The 19,622-nt window shown below is 40.8% G+C and overlaps 1 protein-coding gene across 4 annotated transcripts in view; it reads left to right on the plus strand.

Moving 5' to 3' along the window:
- Positions 1 to 17,835, plus strand: part of lrsam1 (leucine rich repeat and sterile alpha motif containing 1) — a 30,202-nt gene extending 12,367 nt beyond the window's left edge. For all 4 annotated transcript variants that reach the window (XM_049603757.1, XM_049603756.1, XM_049603755.1 and 1 more), the window contains 14 exons: positions 197 to 319; positions 607 to 746; positions 891 to 935; positions 1,778 to 1,848; positions 3,181 to 3,280; positions 4,043 to 4,130; positions 4,241 to 4,315; positions 6,142 to 6,222; positions 7,152 to 7,247; positions 9,114 to 9,212; positions 9,293 to 9,424; positions 12,365 to 12,431; positions 13,058 to 13,263; positions 15,108 to 17,835. In XM_049603757.1, the coding sequence (XP_049459714.1) occupies positions 197 to 319; positions 607 to 746; positions 891 to 935; positions 1,778 to 1,848; positions 3,181 to 3,280; positions 4,043 to 4,130; positions 4,241 to 4,315; positions 6,142 to 6,222; positions 7,152 to 7,247; positions 9,114 to 9,212; positions 9,293 to 9,424; positions 12,365 to 12,431; positions 13,058 to 13,263; positions 15,108 to 15,230 (1,446 nt within the window). In that variant the 3' untranslated portion in view covers positions 15,231 to 17,835. The remainder of the gene's footprint in view (positions 1 to 196; positions 320 to 606; positions 747 to 890; positions 936 to 1,777; positions 1,849 to 3,180; positions 3,281 to 4,042; positions 4,131 to 4,240; positions 4,316 to 6,141; positions 6,223 to 7,151; positions 7,248 to 9,113; positions 9,213 to 9,292; positions 9,425 to 12,364; positions 12,432 to 13,057; positions 13,264 to 15,107) is intronic.
- Positions 17,836 to 19,622: the final 1,787 nt, after the last annotated feature.

Below are 19,622 nucleotides of genomic sequence, written 5' to 3' on the forward strand. Positions count from 1 at the left end.
GAGGCAGACATTGACGTTAATAGTGAATATAATTTGTCAGTAGTCATTGTGTTATTTAACTTATTAGTTGGCTTTTAAATACATTTTTTTAATATTAGTTTATATTTTACTGTCTGCATTTGCAAAGCTTAAGATTTGTCATTGTACACGTAGAGTACAGTAGGAGGACATGCTGACTTGTCCCTCTGTCCTTCAGGAGCAGAAGAACCAGGCGAAGCTGGACTTTGAGCGGCACCTGGAGGAGAAGAAAAATGAGCACACCCAGCTTATACTCATGAACAACTCCCGCAAGGAAAATATCCTCAACTCAGTCCGACAGGTACACAATGTACTCACTCGCACCAGCGCTTGATAGATGTGCATTTTATCGATTGTTTGTATGTCTCTGTGTTGATGTAATCTTGTAATAATCCTCCAAGACCTTCTGTGCTGCCGGGGTAGATGTGTGTATGTGAAGCATCCATGTTTTAACAGACATGGATGTAAATTGTAAGAGAAACTTGACTGGTGCACAGAGGCATACAACCGTGGGGCAGTAATTCTAGTTTTTCAGTGTGTTTCTTTGTTGATTTCTGCTGCATTAATGTCTGTAATCTGTCTGTTTAGGAGCAAGAGCGTCTGGAGCTGGGGGTCAGCCAGCAGCAGAGGGCTCAGGAGGCTGAGAGGCTGCTGGTGCTGGAGAAAGTCAGACAAGCTGAAGACAACATCAGCAGTCGCATCAGCAACATGCTGATGGACAAAAACAGGTAGGACTTGAAGGAAGTGGCTGTGTAGTGTATTCTTTGTTTAGTTGTGTAAAGTTGCTGTATGAATCTGTGTCATATTGTAGATGCTTCGTACACACAGATGAGTCTCTGCTAATTACACAATGTGTATTTTGATCTCTCCAGGCAGAAAAAAAGTGCAGAGTTTCTTCAAGCCCTGGAGGAGGAACGGTGAGTGGACAGACCACTGATCCATAATCTACTCATCTATTACAGCAAAAAGATATAATGCTCTCCAACACATAGCAGCACTCATCCAATTGTTTTCCACTTACCAGCCTGGGCCTATTTATAGAGCACTTTAGTGCACCAAGTAAGATGCACAAAGTGCTTTCCAAGGGGAAGGAAAATAAAAACACATGACAGAACACAGGAGACCTTAAGAACATCACCATAAAGAAGCAAAACATTAACACTGCATAGTCACGAAAAATAAATTAGGCAGTAAGAAAATATATTCTTTAAAATGGACATGTTCAGATTTCTCCCAGTCTGTTTTGATAAATTATTACTTATGTTCATCTGCATATGTTTTTGGTCACTGTGATCATTCCTCCTGGAAGACTAGTGCCATGCCTACAGGTCTAAGTCTAACATTATGTCTGTCTCATAGTCTTCTCGTGGAGATACACCTTCCTCTAGATCATAACTGTCGTTGTTTTAATAGTTGTCAGATGGATTTTACATGTTTACAAAGTTTAAAAAGGGCATTGGGCCCAATCCCATTTCTTAGCTTTACTTCTACCCCTTGTTCCAAAGTACCCTTTGCCCCTTAGAGTTACAAGGGGTAGTGGTTGAAATCTTCCCCTATTAAATTAAATTCAGGGAGTCCAGAAAGTTCATGGAAGACAGCCTATAAATAACTTTGTTATCTATACTTAAGTGTTATTCACACAACTTTTAGATTAATTGCAATAAAGCAATTGTACTTTGTATTAGTTGAATTTGTCTTACAATTCACACATTTTTTTATGTAAAAAGTCAGAGCATCACTGAAAAATGTTCTCCTTCAGGATCCGTATGGAGCATTTGACTGCCATCACTCAGGAGGAAGCCAATTCACTGAGGAAGAAGGAGGTGGCAGGTGAGGAGCTTGGCTGATATGTACTTAACCTAAACAGTGTTCTGTTGGTAGAGTCATGGCTGGAGTGGCTCTGTTAATCACAAACCATGGACCCCAAAAAGGTACTTCATTGTGCCAGAGACTGTTACTTTAATCAAGCAGGCAAAAAAAATAATGTAAATATTTCAAAGTATTTAATTAATTTACATATTTACAATAAATATATGGAGCACACCATCAACCCAAGACCTTAAAGCAAATTATATCAGTGTTAAACATTCTGGTTCTCTTGATGAAATAAGAGAGGTCTGTCTGGCCATCCAACACTTTGGTCCAGAGCAAGATATTGTGCCAAGTATATTTGGATTGCAAAGAAATATACTGTGAAAATTCATGGTCTCCAGATGATGATTCCTGATTATTGTGAATCCCCCACCTTTTGATTTTTCACTATTATCTGGACAAAATGTGCTCAAGAAAAGTTTACCATAGGGTTGGACCAGTGTAAAAAATGTCTAACTGGTTTGATATTAAGCCAAACACCAGACTGGACCAGTATACCTAATTTTACTACTAAGTGTCACCCTTGACTCAGTAGCTGCTCCTGAGTGCAGCCATGACTTTCCTCCTGCGGTGTTTACATGTTGCCTTATCTATGTTTTTTTGGTTTTCCCCTTTCTTTGGCTTCAAATCCAAAATGTAGCAATGTTGGCACAGTTTAAGTTTTCTTTCAACTATTCTGCCATGATTCATCTTGTTGCCCCAAAAAACACATGAACATTCTAGTAAACAAACACAACACCGTTTGCATGTTCCCACTTTCCACCTCCACTGAATTTTTATCTCCTTCATGTTATCGACCTCCCTTTGGTGTAAATTACGCATGGCTCGTTAGTTTGTTATAAAAAACATGATATGTGAACCAAGTTGACATATTGCTTATTACAATAAGGTGGATTTGACGCCGTCAGCACAGGTCACTGATGTAGGCTCCTTTTCAATTTGCCAGAAAGACTCATAATGAGAAATGCCAGTTCAGCTGTTTTGCACTAATTTAAACCTGTTTAAGCTTGTACACCAGACTGGACAAGCAAAACTGGAAATCAACCAACTCTTGTTTACTATGTACCTTCATGCTCCCCAGATGTTGTACCGTTTCAGTTTTGGTTAGCGTTTCTCTGTTGTCACCATCAGGATGTAATGTCAACCCTGCACATGAGATATTGCATAGGCTGATTGTCATGAAAAGTACTGATCACATTCATTCTCTGTAGTGTAGTATCTCACACATTCACAACACACTTTCTTTTCCTCTAAACCCTGCCCCCTCTCTTTCCTCTCTGTGTGTTTTAGTGGCCATGCAGAGGATGCTGTCAGACAGCTGTGCTATGAGTCTCCTCCAGGAGGCCAGTGACTTTCGCAGAAAGAACCTGGTGTCTGAGGCCTACAGAAGGTTAAACACACACACATAAACACACACACACACACACACACACACACACACACACACGGGCATCAATTTTTGATTATCGATGATTGATTGTGAAGGCTTTTGATCGATCACAAATAATTTTGATCGATAGTCGCAGTGTTTCCCCTACAATGCCTGGCATAGGTCCGGCGAGTCGCCGTGCCAGCAAGACCCTTCCGGCCGGCGAGCACGGCGGCTCGACGGGCCTACGAGACCCCCGCCGGACCTATGCCAGGTAAAAAATCAGGAACAGACGGAGGCTCTCATCGCTCTCCAAAGCCTCGGCAGCTTCCCTTGAGGCCTCTGAAAACACTACGCTGTTGAAAGACGGAGGTTTTTCTGAAAACAAGCCTGTAAGTCTCGCTGGCAACGGTAAACACCCAGGGGTGAACTGCGCATGCGCGCCATTCTTCCTCTTTGGCCTGGGGGGTTGAAGCTCAAAACTGGGGCAGCTGCGCTCTCTTGCGGCGACAGTCTGCACTGCACTCTTTTGTTTTCTCTCTTTTGAAATACTCGCTTATCAATTAATCGATAATTGATTGTTAATTTTTTTGATGATCGAATAATGAATTTTGATCGTTTGCCCATCCCTAACACACACACACACACACACACACACACACACACCAGATCTAAGCAGACAGATGTGAACATTGCAAACTAGAGTGGCCCTGACAAACCAAGCCTTAGAGAAACATGTTGTAAACTCAAGCATATGGTTTCTCTTCCATTGTCTCATAACAGTTTAGAGAATTTGGACAGGAAGTTTGATAAGATGCTGTCCCTCCAAGTTTTGGACAAGTCAAAAGCCATCGCCCACATCTTGCAGGAGGTATGTAAATAACGTAGCTGTCACAAGTGTCATGAGAGCCTGGTGGAGAAATCTTAACTGTGTGAATCAAAATCATACCTTTTGAGCAACCATCTGATTGCTTTCTACAGGAGGAGATGCAGAAAGCAGCGTTCCAGGCCCTGCAGCTGCAGAAAGATGCTGTACACGGCTACATCCGCAACCAGGTCTGTGTGGACAGGTGGAGATGGGTGGGGTGGGGGTCAAATGTCACTCCTTTCTGGGTTAAAATGGAGCTCACCATAACACAAAAAGGCTAAGTAAACAGCTTCAACAAGCTCTCATAGTTTGCAAGACATCACAGTTTAGCTTTTGTTCAAAATCATATTTTACATTATATTTTTATATGAAACACCCCAATGCTTGGTATAAAAAATTATTGAAATTAAACGGTAACTGACCTTCTGTGCTATCTATACACTGGTGAGCTGTTCCAGTTTACACACTGAGGTTATTTAGAGAGTAGCGGTGGACATGTTTTCTTTGAAGTGGCTGTGATGATGAATATTATTATGTTACCAACTGATCTAATAACTAAATGTAATGTGGAAGGTGTGGCTCATAGTGATGAACCAACAAAGAGTTATCACCAGTTCCCCTCAGTTGTAACGGTCCAAACTTAAATGTTTTGTTTGCGTCTCACAGCTCTCGTCATCTTTGTTATATGTTATATTTTCAAAAAATGTTGGTGGAGACCAAAAACAGAGCTAAAAGGACAGTGCATATTGGACTTACATTCATCAGGTAGACACAAAAGCAACTTTAAACGAAGTCTAATTTTGCTCTATGTTGTTGTGTGTGTAAATAACTTAACTGTTAAGCTAAGTTCACACTATACAACCTACTGTCTTGTAATCGGGGGTCTAAAAGACGTGGTTTTCACACTACATGACTGACCGGCGACAGGGGCTCACATGCTACAAGATCTCTCACCAGGAGGAATCCCCAACAAGTATGTTGTGATGTGAGGAAGCACCACAGCATCGCTCTCTGTCCCACGGTCACAAACTGAAAGTCCCTGACAGGTCCAGCTATGTAGCATGCTGGTTATCAGGGGAGCCTGAATGAACTTTCAACAGTTAGCACATGGTGCTACCGATTTGTCTCTGATCTGGGGCTTTTGTGAAGGAGCTCCATAAACTGTTGGTGAAAATCAGGGCTAAAATTGGGTAGTGTGAACTAGGCTGTGTGGATTAAGGAGGGGATATATTGGCGAAAATTGAATATATTATTTATAACTATCCATTCGTCTGTGTATAATCACTACAAAACATGAAACTAAGTATCTTTGTGCTTTCATGAACCACTTATATCTACAAACGGAGCAGGCTCTGTTACTCAGTCCACCATGTTGATTCTACAGTAGCTCAGAAAGGACAAACCAAACACTGGGTCTAGATAGGGTCATTTGCATTTTGTGTCAGCATCAACTACTGTGGTTCTCCTACATGCTTGGCACATGGGAGTCACAGTTGGTTGCAGTCTGCAAACTCACCACTAGATGTCACTAAATCCTACACACTAGACCTTTAAAAAGGGATGTATGTCTGTGTTGTGTTCACAGCTAGTTTTGCTGCCCCCAGGTGGCCCAAAAATCTGTTAGGGTAAGGAAAATCAGCAAACCTCATTTGGAGATGTAAGTGTTCACACACTAGTGTTATTCACTGGCTTTTAGGTGAGCAGAAAATTCCCTGGTAAAGATGAATATAAAGACTGTAGACACTGGGCATTATTATCATTTCTTTTTCCTGTTTTATTCTTTTTTCCTTTCTCTTACATTACCCGCTGCCCGCCCATAGCTAACTCATTTTTACTCATACTCGTTAAGTGATTTAAAAAAATGTTTTGGTCACCAATCGGGTACCCACAAAACCCTGTGTAATATTATCTATGAACAGAAAATCATTTCATCCAGGTTTTCATCCTGACTTTTTGTTCAGCAGCATGTCCCTTCTCCCTGCTAGCTTCATGTTTGCTTCTCCACTGTCCCCAGATCAAGCTCATAGAGGGTGAATTATTGCAGCTGACTAGATTGGAGGTTAAAAGACGCAATCTGGATGCTGAGAACCTGCAGGTGGGTGTCACCGCCTTCTTTCACCGCCTTCCTACATTCACTTAATTATTTTTCTTCTTCCTGTTGATTACTGTATCATTCCTTTTGGCTGTTTTCATGTCATTGCTTCATTGCAACAATTTATCATTGTACAAACTAAGGTTCAAGAAAATAATCAGAAGGAAAGGGATATTAAATACATGCTTTCAATTAAGTGATAATGATTGTTATAATAATTATGTCAGAGCAATGCTGGTGTTTTGGGGGCTGTACTCATGCCGTGTCTTTAACTGCCTGGAAAACACAAGGTCGAGCGCTGGGCAATACTTTTGTGCCATTTTTGAGTTAACTTTCAAGAGCACAGCGGTAGTTTGCGTCTTGGGTTGCTAAGTGACCTTAACAAGTACTGTATCGAAGACTACTTACCTGAAATTTGAGTGCAGAGCTGATATTCTTCCAGGCGCTGTTTGTAGCAGGCCTACTGTGTGTGAGACAGATGTAAAGCTCTGGCAGCTCTGCACCAAAATGATCCACTTTTCCAGATTTACCACAGACTGGTATTTACGGAAAAAGGGAATGATATCTGTTGACAGTGATTTGTTTTTTATTGTCACATGACATGCGGTGCATGCTCCTGCGTTCCAAAAGTTGAACTCAGTTTATCTCAGGGCGCAGACGTTGCGCCCTGAAAAAGAGGCGCGCAGGAATGCGTGCACACCACAACGGTGTCGCTCTGCTGTTTGAGCGCACCCTGCCGCGCATTCTCACTGAAAACAAATAATTTTAGCGCACAAAAAAGGCAGCATGTGTACAGCCCCTTAGTGTTCCCACAGTGTTTACTGAGGAGTGTATATTGTCACTTTACGCACTTCCTGTGTGTGTGTGTGTGTGTGTGTGTGTGTGTGTGTGTGTGTGTGCGTGTGTGTGCGTGTGTGTGCGCGCGCGTGCAGGAGGTTCTGGTGGAGCAGCGCACAGCTCTCAGTGATTTGTTGCAGCAGCTGCTGAAGCAGAGGGACCAGAGAGAGCAGGAGCTGCGGCAGGTTTTGGTGAGGAAACCGCTTCTTTGACCAAGCAATGTCTCAAGCGTTCTTCTGTTACATTATCAAAATGATGCAACTGTGGATGTAGAGGTTGCTCACATTTGCCTTCTGTTAAGGCCCCTGTAGACTGTGAGATTTTAGCAATCTTGTAAGTTCAGTGCAAACTACACTGTGCGACTTGGATCTAATAAACTTGGGTACAACATCAAGTTTGATGTATGCAGACTGCATGATGACAGCTTCTTCTGAATTGCAGGTTAAGTTGTACTATGCAATAGCTTTCCATACTGCATGTGCATAACCTAAAGGTTTGTGGACACTTTATATATAGATTGCTCACCTGGCAGCTCAAACTCTGCTGCTATTTCCCTCCATGCCTTGCCTTCTTTACGTGATCATGGTAAGAGCTGGAGGACACATCATACAGGCAAGGCTTCTGCTGCCACAACTCTGCAAGGTTTTCCTCCTTGCTGAAATCCCTCACGTTTCTTTTAGTGTGTTTTGCCTCCATGACAAGCTGCTATCCATCTTGTTGTTGTTTGGGTTAAGCACCAGTGCGTCATTTCATGCTGCATTTCTATTGGTTGGTTAGTAAATGTGGGTCCTCACAGCAGTCACAAAGTGAGATGGTCATCCTAAATTTCTGACAATGTCAGAATTTAAATTTACAGCCATCCTTGAACCTCTTACTGTGCGACGTAGGACCACCGTTTTAGAGCCACGACCAAAGATATCGCTAAGTTTCTTTTACGGTGGTCATCTTTTGTCTAGGACAGCCCAAAATCGCACAGTGTATACTGGGCTTTAGGCTCTGCACATACCTGGTATTAATATGCGCCTTAGGTGATCTGATCACAAGTGGATAGTGTTAAATAAACAACCACCAAGTCACATTGTTATTCAGTCACTCAAACCACTTGCTGAGGTGACCTGGGACGTATTTGACCACAAATCTTTTGTAGTGTGCACCCAGCAAGCACTACGTTATCAATGCAGGACATGGGGGTTGTTTTGGTGACGGCACACTAACAGGAGTAGGTTTGGCTGCGTGACCCACCAACAAGCTACATAACTCACCCACTGTAATATACATGTCAGTCCATGATCAGCCCCCTTCCCTGGAAGCCCTGAAGAAAATGCTAAATATGCATTAAGCTAATTGTGAAGTATTGGGTTTAAAGACAGGTGGTTAAAGTTAGGGTAAAGGTAATGGGAAAGGTTACATCTCATTTCTTACAAGGTGACTCACGTCTTCATATATAATGAATTACAAAGTAGATTATTGCTATGTTTGGCCCTATTTTTTTAATACAACATGGTGTTATAGCAGGGTTCAAATAACTGTTGGGTTGGTGGGTGTGTCTTGTACTTGTGGTGGGCATGGTTTGTAGGGGCGTGTCATGTACGCTACAAATAGAATGTGTCTGCAGCTTTGCATGTCTCCACTAACGCGCCATAACTTGCACATTTTACAAGGTAGATGAAGTGTTGCATGACCGTCCATTGTTTTGCTGTATGGAAAGAGACCTGTTAAATTTTGCTGACAGTGATGGCTCGAGCTCTACCAAGACAACCATTAATGTAACTAGCGAGACTGTGAAAGTAATAACTGTTCGTGGAGCCCTTTGACCTTCTTGCCCAGGTGACGTAAGGAGTAACAAAATCTGAACACAAGTGGTCAGCTGGAGATGTATTATAGATACAGGAGTGTAGAGTGACATGTCTCGGTTGTTCACCTGTGTTAGGATCACCAAAATGCCTGTTAATACTAACTGTTAACAGGCTATCGGTCATTGACACACATCATAATGTCTTTTCTCATCCTGGGGTTGAGTAGTTAAATGAGACCAATAAGCACTTTGTGTTTTCCAGGTGGAGATGGAGCAAAAGTCAGAGTCCAACCAACAGAACTACTGGATGATCCAGTACCAGAGGCTGTTGGATGCTAAGCCGCTGTCACTGCGCATGCAGGTGCAGTACAGAGCAAGGCAAACACACAGAAACATCTGAAGCCCAAACTGTGCTGCTGTTAAACTGTAATCTTCATGCAGGAAGCCGGTGTGGAGAAAGAGCTGGTCAACCTGTTATGCAAACTCTCAGCTCAGCATTACCTGCCCATCCTGGCCCATAATCGAGTGACAGCTGAGGCCCTTCGCCACATGAACTCCTCTGACCTCAAGAAGGTTTGTCTGCAACATCGTTACTAACACATTATCATCGGTTGCCACTTTCATATTGGAGATGATTCAACACATTCTGTAACACTGTTTTGATATCAGCTTTCTTCTTTGTCAACACAAAGCCACCACTGTACAAGACTGTGAGTTACTGCCCCAGCATCTGTACAGTAGTCTCACCACCAGACAATCAGAGATCTCTGCCTTCTGATAGTCTGGGGACACTCCTTTCTAAAGTGTGTTTAACACACCGGAGAAAACGGCCGGCAACAAAGCAACGCCTCTTGCATTTTTGAAAGAACACGCCCTCCCGGAAATGTGTGCTCCCCTTTTTCTCGTCCGCAAGGAAACAAACACACAGAGAGCTTGAAAATGGATGCTGAGAGATTTAACTCCGTTTTATCAAACGTGTGCTCAGTCCACAAGATTGTGGAAAAGAAGGACTTACAGTGACTTTGTTTAAAACTTTTAACGCAGTCAGACTATGTTTACGAGCACAAGAGTTCAGCGAGCCACCGACGGACCGCCCTGCAGATTTACTATTGGTTCTGCAACGTAGGGAGTTTTTTTAAACCCTGAAATTGTATTCGCCCATCTAAACACAACATCAGGGAGAAAGACATCAGTCTGTAGTTAAGCAAAGTGTCTAAAGACTGACTTGTGAATCTATCTGTACAGAGTCACACTGACATCCTCAACTATGATAAGAAAGCACAAAAAAAGATCAGTACTCATTAACGATTATGATTCAGAATCCCCAGTTAGGGCTTGTCCTGTCCTTCATGAAACTGTTGTAAATGTGCAAAACTATCCTGATAATTGGACTGATTTTTTTTTATTTTCACTTTATCATTCAATTGGACATTGTGGTCATTCTAGCCACTCTCTTGGTAAGAGGGGAGTATTTTGCCGCTAACATTCAGCAGCGAGTGAGCTGTCCTGTTAACATAATTCTCAGTCAGCATAGAAGCTGGGGTGGTGGTGCCAGGAGCAGTTAACTTAAGGCTAACCTAAATCAATTAGCCATCCCTTTAGCAGTCAAAAATGATTTTTAAAGCAGCTATTTTCAATATTTTATCATAAAAATGGATCAAATGACAAATCACTGTGTATATAGAAAGAGGTTCCTGGTAGTCACATAATAGTCACATGACTCAGCAGTTCCCTTCAGCTCTACAGAGCTTTGAAGTGACTTTCAGCTCATTGTTTTGGTTTCCTGGCTGCAACTTTACTGTTCTGGTTCAATGCCACCATTTTAAGCATCGCTGAAGCAGCTCAGCTTTTTCAGTGAAAAGCTCTAAAAACTCACTGTGCATAACCTGCCCAGATCACACAGAAAGTGTTATTGTTGCCAGGTAACTACCCCATCATCTCCTAACCTTGATGTGTAATCAGTCTATTGTTTATTTTGGCTAGCTAAAACTACCCACCTATTTTTACAGTAATCAGTATCTAGTTCCTAAAATGGACAGGCAGAGGGTACTTGCTCTATCTGTGGTTGAGGGTGAGAGGCTTTCAGCAAATAGTTTGTTGGACACAGAGAAACAGAGATCTGTGTAGATACATGAGACCCTAAAAAAGAGGGTGGATCACAAAGACTACCTCGAGTTTCTCCTTCATTGTTTACTAAGTGTAAACGTGTTGTCATGGCTACCACAGAAGGCCTGCCTTTCAAATCACCTGATTTGACAATGTGGAAAAAAACAGAGATGGCGTGGGGCACTTTTCCCGCTCTGAGTTTAAGTTTTTTAAACCCGAAAAGTTCAGAGTGCACCATCAAAATAGCCCAGAGCGCAGAAACAGTGAGCAAAATGCTTCATTCTCATTTAAAAATGCTTTCTGTTTGATCAGGGCCTCATAAGTGAGCTAGTGAATGTAGTTGAACATTAAGCAGCTGAAGAGGCAGATGTTTTTCTAAAGAGTTGGTGGAGACCGAAGTCAGAGTTAATAGAGAGCAAATATTGGACTTGAATTAATCAGCTAGACACAAACATGACTCTAAATGAATGATCATGTCTGCTGAATGTGTTAATAACTGTAACTGCTGGCTTATTAAGTTATCCATATCAGTTAAAGGGACAGTTCATAATCATATATATATATATTTTTCCATTTACTTGTAGTGCTGTTCATCAGTCTTGATGGTTTTGGTGTGAGTAGCCGAGTCTTGGGGATGTCGGTCTTCTCTTCAGTAATGGAACTAGATGGCACTCGGCTTGTTGTGCTCATAGTGCCAAAAACAAAAAAACAAAAACAAAAAAATTAATCGAGAAACTCAGCAGCATGTCTCTTTCCAGAAGTCATGACCAGTTACTCAAGATAATCCACATAGCTTGTTGTGAACAGTTTCATGAAGGAACTATTTTCTTTCAACTGAACTACACCCGCTAACTGTATCACTGTGCAGAAGGAAATGCGCATCTACCCATGGACGAGAGGCTCATCTTCATGACAGCGTGAGATGTAAACATTAATGGCATCCTCCTCGGCTGAGCTGTAATGTATGCAAGCTCAGTAGTGCTAGGAGAGATAGTGGTAGATGCACACCTTCTTGTGCATGGTGATACGGTTGGTTAAGTGTAGTTTAGTAGAGACGAAATGGTTTCTTCATGAAACTGCTCACAACAAGGTCTTTGGATTATCTTGAGTAACCGGGTCATAATTTCTGGAGACATTGCTGTGAAGTTTCTCTAATGTATTTGTTTAAGCCCTTTGAGCACCACAAGCAGAGTGCCATCTAGTTCCATTATACACTCAACTCACATTAAAACAATCTAGAATAAACCGCACTACAGGAGAAAAAGGAAAGATGTGTTTCTGATTTTTTAAAGTGATGGTATGTTAGTGCTGTGTTTACAGCTTGTTGTGCTGACCCAAGTTACTAAAAAAAATGAATGTGGGTTTAACATGTAGAGTAATCAGCATTATTCATTTCTCTGTTTTCAGCTTGGCATCAATGAAATAGGAATCCAGAAAGCTCTTCTTAACTGGGCTCGGAATCAACAACCTGAAGGTACATTACACACATCCTGTATGTCATACAATTCACCTGCACATGGTGTGTGAGTTTTCAAAGCCAAAAAAAATCTTCTCTGCCCACTCTGGTCACAAAAAAAACACAAAAATGTGATATATGAAGTCTCAACAATCATAATAACATTCAGCATACCAAACACATACTGCATCAACAGAGAGGAAAACTTAAGGGCAGAAGAGTTGCACTGCATTGCATTAGACTGTACAGGTGTACCTAATAAAGTGGACACTGTGTAGATCAGAGGGTGTGGTGATTAATTAATATGCTGTCAGCCAATTGCATCACTGGTCTCACTGTGCTGAAACAACAACAACTACTCATAGTGACAGCAGCAACTCAAAAAATGAACTGGCTTGGTGTCATTTTATTTATTTTAACACATGAACACTGTGGACAGCTGTGTGTAATGACACTGCGCTCCAGCACAGCTCTTCCCAAACCAGAGACTGTGTCCTGCTGCCTACAGGTGGCTGCAGGGATTTCATGTACTGAAGGAGAAATGTATATTTTAGCCTATTTTAAAGGATGGAAAATGATGTGTTTGACAAACTCAATAAAAAGCCAACCTGTTTCTGTTCACTCGCAATCTCTTTCTCCAACAGGAGCCTGTAAGAGTGTCCAGCAGGACGAGGAGGAAGAAGTTGTCCCCTCAGCTCCAACTCCTCCTTCCCCTCCATCGTTTCCCAGCACCTCAGCCATCCAGATGCCCAGCCCACCACTCACCCCAGGAACCCCTGTCACCCCCTCAGCCCCCAGCCCTGTGGAGGGATCAGGGAGCTCAGAGTGTGTGGTCTGCATGGAGAAAGGGGTAAGAAAAGCTCACAGCAAAACCAGGAAGTAATACCTGTGATCTCAGTAACACTGAATACTACACTTCTTATTTTTGCGCTGCACGTTTGATAGCCATGACTGGAGGCACTATGTTTTCAGGTTGTCCATCCCATCCTTGTGAACATGCTATCTCAAAAAACACTTCAAGGGAATTTCTTCAAATATGGCACAAATGTCCACTTGGACTCAACAATGAACTGGTTAGTTTGTGGTGGTCAAAGGTCAAAGTCACTGTGACCTTGTCTGTCTCATTCTCGTGAATTGCAATATCTCTAGAACACCTTGAGAGAATTTCCTCAAAGTTGGCACAAAAGTTGACTTAAACTTGAGGATGAACTGATTTAGATTTTGCTGGTCAAGGGTCAAGGGTCAAAGGTTAAGGTCACAGTGACCTTTTCTGTCTCATTCTCATGAACGTGATATCTGAAGAACAGCTTGAGGGAATTACTTAAAATTTGGCACAAACATTCACTTGGACTCAACAATAAACTGTTTAGATTTTAGTGGTCAAAGGTCAAGATTAGTGTGACCTCACAAAATATGTTTTTCGCCCTAACTCACAAATTCATATGGGAGCTCCCACCGTAATGTAAGAAGCACCAACAGTGTAATCGTTTTTTTTATTGCAACACAAATTCGACATTATACTGTATACATGACATTGTATGTGTATAGGTACACTTATCATTAACAACTTTTTCAGTTGAAGACATTTTTAGATAAAACGCCACTGAACACCACTATGAATGAAAGCGAAACCTTAGATGATGATAGGTCACAATTGTGATTGGCCCGTTAAGCTTTAACCGATGCCAGAATGTGCCTTTATGATTGCATGGCCAGACTGATCTGCAGAGCGAAATAGAATATGAGCTCACGAGATCAGGATGGTTTCATCAGGCTAGTTCAGTAGTGGTTCAGTGGTAGTTTTTTCTAAAAAAGTCTTTCAGCATTCTCTTCATTTTCTCTTCTCTCCGGCATGAATTAGCTTCAGTTTCTAGTTAGTTCTGAGTGACAGAAATGGGGGATACTTGCACCAGAAGAATTATTTACACTCGCACCAGTGCTCCCAATTATATTTTGAGGTCGCATACGCAACCAAAACGGTCGCAATTTTGAGCCTTTAATTATGACAAAACTTCACACAAATGTCTAGTGATGACATTTTATATCCAAAAGGTCAAAGGTCAACTTTTACTGTAACATCATGATATTCTGCAAAAACACTTTTCTGGCCATTACTTAACATCATATCTCAGGAACAGAAGGGGAGACATTTGGTCAAATACTGAATTTGTGACTCCTTATCTTGGGTGTCCACCTTGAAACTGTGCTGATTGTATAGATCGCCTGTGCTGTTGGGGGGAGATGTGTGTGAAGCATCCATGTTTTCACAGACATGGAAGTAAACTGTAAAAGAAGCTTGACTGGTGCGCGGAGGCACACAGCCATGAGGCGGTAATAGAGGATTGTAGAGGACGTAAAATGAGGATCATTAATGTGTCCAAAATTTCGATTTACTGTGCAGTGAACTATTGAGTGTCTGTTATAAAGGAAGTAGTGAATGATTGAACGAGGGTGGGATTCCAGACACAGCTACTGATTCCATGGCAACATTGTACTCTCTGGTTACATTCCTCAAAGTGCATTTATCCTCTTGTGCTATTGTGTTTTTGGTCTTGGAAGGCCAAAAAAAAAAAAAAAAAAGATACCACCCTCCAGTCTCTCTAAATGCAGAGGATCACTGTTAACCATTAATCCGTAATATACATACGCACGCTTTTCCAGTCAACTGACAGTGTCTCATCTCTCTCTTTCCAGTCCCAGGTCATCTTCCTGCCCTGTGGTCATGTGTGCTGTTGTCAGTTGTGCAGCGAGGCTCTGCAAAACTGCCCTCTGTGTCGTGGCAGCATATCCCAGCGCGTCCGCCTCTATCACAGCTAGGACCAGCTGCACTGTGCTACTCCTTCATCGACTGCATCTCTCTGTATTTATGCATGATCATAAAGTTGCTGTGAGCTGACCATGTCATTAAAGAAAAGCTTTGAGCAGGTTGTCAAAGAGCTGAGCCACTTTCCTCTATTAACCAAACTTTGTGATGTACATGCAGAAACAAGCCTGGATAGGATTATTTTAATGGTGTTTAGTTTTTTTGTTGTCACTGGCATCCGAGCCTGTTCTATTTTCTTGTTCTTATGATATTTTATTTTTTTCTATTGTATATTAGAGCCAAGTGGACTATACAGTACCACTCACTGGTTAAAGACGACTGTTCTTTGCCTTTTTATAGTTTCTCAATTGATGTGTGCCTTTATCTGGAAATCTCTGTTTTTAAACGATACCACTTGTCTGTGTTGGTAACCAAAGTAACCTGTCCAGCATTTCTGTAAGTTATCTAAAACATAATCTATTGATTGTTATTGCTTTTTTTTGCTATCACTGCCGGTGCGTCACTAATGCAACCCTCATCTTGTCGCTCTTCAATCTATGACACAATCTGTCCTGCCCTCACTGCCACGGGCTTCTGTCCCCTCTCACCCAGCTCCCCCTGTGCCTGCTGCAATCATGTATCTGCTGTTAATATGGAGGAATTATATCAGTGCACATCAGATGATTTGTGGGGAAACTCATTTCTGCCCAGGTTAAAAAATGAGCTGCAGAGCCCTGTTAACACTTCCAGTCCCTGTCACTCTCTATATTATATCACTGTAATTCTAATACTATTTTTTCTAACTACACGGCCCCATATTTGCTGTGTGGTAATGTAGAACACATAGAACTGTATAAATGTACACCATTTAAGCAAAATGAGAATAATGAAGATCCCAAAGGGGAACGTTTTATGTTTAGTTTTGTTTTAGTTGTGAGTGCTATTTATCCTGTACAGTTAATATTTTCTGTGGCTCTAGAGGAGCTCTAGAGGAGTCAATAACCTTCTCTCAGCTTGAGCTTGGAGACTACAGATGTTTAATAGGAAGCATGCATTGCAAAGAGGGGGGATGGAAATTGAAAGACGTGTTTGCCCAACTAATTAAAGACACTTTTGAGTTGCATCATGGGAAATGTAGCAATGTTGGAGCTTGCCCCACACTTGAGGACTAAAAGTCAGGATTTCTCAGCCTCAGCTTCTTTGATGTTGAACCTTTTCTTAAATATCTGTAGCACTATTACCCCAGCTTATAGAAAGTGCAATACTAGAAGGAGGCCATTAAACTAGATATTAACATTCTTTAAAGGGTATTTTCCAACCTGGGCGCTGTTTTTATTTTTTTTGAAATTGGTCCAGTATTGAGTGAGAAAGCAGAGAAATTGGCTGCAGTGTAATCCCTGCGGGCATTCGAGCTCTGTCTTTTTATGTCTACTGAAAGTAGTGAAAGTGTCTTACAACTTTAAGAAAGGGTTTCCACAACAGTTGACCTCTTTGTTAAAGAGTAAGACCCATTTTGTTTAACCAGAAACAGCCCTGAGATCACCAACCAAACAAACCAGACTCTACTTAAATAAATAGCAATTTAAGACTGCATTGAGCCAGCATATTTTCACATCTAACTGGGCGAATTAAGAGTCAACAGCTTAACAAGCAGTTGAGTGGAGGCAAATTGATGTGATCAGTTGCCCGCGGAGATTACAATCCAGCCAGTTTCACTGCAGCTAACTGCAGCGGTCTCGCTTAATACTGGACCACTTTTTTAAAAAAAAAATCTGATTTGTCTTGCACCTCACTTCAGACTCAGTCCCGCTTGTCTGACATATCTTGTCTGATCCCACTCTTATTTGAATTGCTATGTATTAGGGCTGCACAATAAGAGGAAAATATGCCATGTGCAATCATGCTGAATATTGTGATATTACTTGCGAAACATATTCAAGTCTACTCAGCTCTGCCTTTTTGCTGCTTTCAGTATAGTGCTGAAATAAAAAAACTTGCTTTGTGAATTGGAAAATGAAAGGAAATTACTTGCAGCAGTCTTTCATTGAACAAATTGAACATTAAAAACAAAAGGCACCAACAAGCTTACTACTGATCCTCTCTGTAAACTAACTTTAAAAAAAAATCCCTGAGTGTAATAACGCAGTCTTTCACGACATGTTTATTGTTGAAGTTGACCTCACAAAATACACAATATATTGTGCAGCCCTACTATACTGTGTATGGTGCATATGTATGCACTGACAACACCTTACCTGTCTGTTACTAACAACACATCACCTGTGTGTAACTAATAACACATCACCTGTTTGTAACTACCAACACATTACCTGTGTGTAGCCATCACTAATGCTATTATACTCAAGTGCTCTTAACTTCAACATCCCAGCATGTTTCAGGAAATATCTTATTGTGTATGACTGTTAAATGTAGTGTGTAAGAGACTTCACCTCTTTATAAATCAAACATTTTATGTCAACAGTGTGCTGTAAAGTCTATATGTGTTTTCCTGTACTCACATTGTGATCAATGTAAAAGCTTTGTGTTGCTGAAGAGATGCACTGCTCCTACACAGGCAGCAACTCATGGAAATGTACTGAAATACAATATACAAACTGAGTCATGTTCTTGAGTGTCGACACAAATGTATATTTTATGTAGTTGGACACCTGCTGTCATTTGACATCTTATACTTGCTTACATAGTAAGTAATCTTGGAACCTGCCTATGTTTTCTTGGAGGTGGTTTAAGTGACTGTTAAAGCTCTGAACCACAATTCACATTAGAAGTGAAACATCTGCAAGAACCTTTCTGAGCGTATAATGTGGTAAAGCCATTCTTTTTAAATTAGTCTGCAGGAAGATGTAGTATAAACACAAGTGGAAGTGGTCAGGTCCTTTGCTTAAGTAAAACACCAATACTGCTATAGAAGAATGTATAATTTTAACCATAATGCATTTTTACTGCTGTAACTGGTCATGGTGGAGATAGTTTTAACTATTGATAAACAATGTAGTCCAGTGGTTCCAAGCCTAGGGGTGAGGCCCCCAAAGGGTTACAGGATAAATGTGAGGAGTCGTGAGATCATATATGAGGGCCAGAAAGAAGAGGAAACAGGAAGGAGAAAGTTCTGCGACACAAAGTTGCATTCATTTTTTGGACTTTAATGTTAGTTTCTCTGAATTGTTGGATATTTTAGTATTTTAGACATTCAAAGGCCAATTGTGGTCCACTATGCAATAGCAGTAACCTCCAGGGCACACACACTGAGAATGGCCTGTGTCCAGAAGTTACATTTGAAATAAACAATAGTTGCATATTCATAGACAACAGATTTTTCAAGGAGGGAGAAGAACTGGGTGTCATTTTAAGAATTCTAATGAGTTTGTGGAGAAACCATATCATACACAATTAATTATTCTAAAGGACTCATAGGCCAGAAAGGTTAGAAACCACTGGTTATTTTATTTTATAATGTTGCAAAATAATCTGCAAAGTAACTTATAACTATAGCTATCAGATAAACGTAGTGGGGTAAAAACCAGTCTTTCCCTCTGAGGTTTAAAATTGTAAACATGAAAATACTCAAGTACTTCAGAAGTGTACCTACTTCGAGGGTAACTGTGGTATTTGTCAACCTGGACCCTATTTTCTCATGTTTTTGTGTCCAAGTGACTAATAGCAACAACAGTTTTTGATTTGAGTCCAGCATTGAGTGAGACTGCTGCAGCTAGCAGTAGCCACTTAGGGCAGTTGTGCATAGTCATTTATACCGAAGTGACCCTTTCAATAGTTTTCTTCAGTAGTTGTACCAGTTACTTGTAGCCTACTGAACTGCTTAGTATGTCATATTATTGACTCAGTCAAATTCGTAATTTGGACCAAAATAAAAAGTTGATATGTCATAATTTGAATTGAGTAAGTATGTTTTACATTTAGTAGTAACATTCCTAACATTTCATCTTGTTTTTGTTTTTTTTTCTGGTGGAAAACGTAACCCTCTGACACCTGGAGTGACATCACTTTCCTTGTGCTTCAAACCTTTAAGCCCTGAGCAAATTGGTGCAATTTCTTTCAAAAACATGAGAAAAAGGGCAGTGTGCAACTTGTTAAGAAATGTCCCACAAATTGAAAACAAAAAACAAAAATAGATTTAGAGAATTATTATTAGAATACTAGGGGGGGAATGGATTTGTGATTATTATTATTATTATTACATTTTAAGATTATGCTACAGCATTATTTTATTTTTGAAACACTTTTCAAGTCACTTCCTTGTTTAATTAATTTATTTATTGATTGAATTGAATTTCTTACTAATTTTCTCCTTTTACTAATTTATTGCTAATTTTTTGGGTCATATCTTTTGTTGCTCATTGTTTTCTTCCCATGTTTTTTTTTTTTTT

The sequence above is a fragment of the Epinephelus fuscoguttatus genome, linkage group LG18 (genome assembly GCF_011397635.1).
Source record: "Epinephelus fuscoguttatus linkage group LG18, E.fuscoguttatus.final_Chr_v1".
Lineage (NCBI taxonomy): Eukaryota > Metazoa > Chordata > Actinopteri > Perciformes > Serranidae > Epinephelus > Epinephelus fuscoguttatus.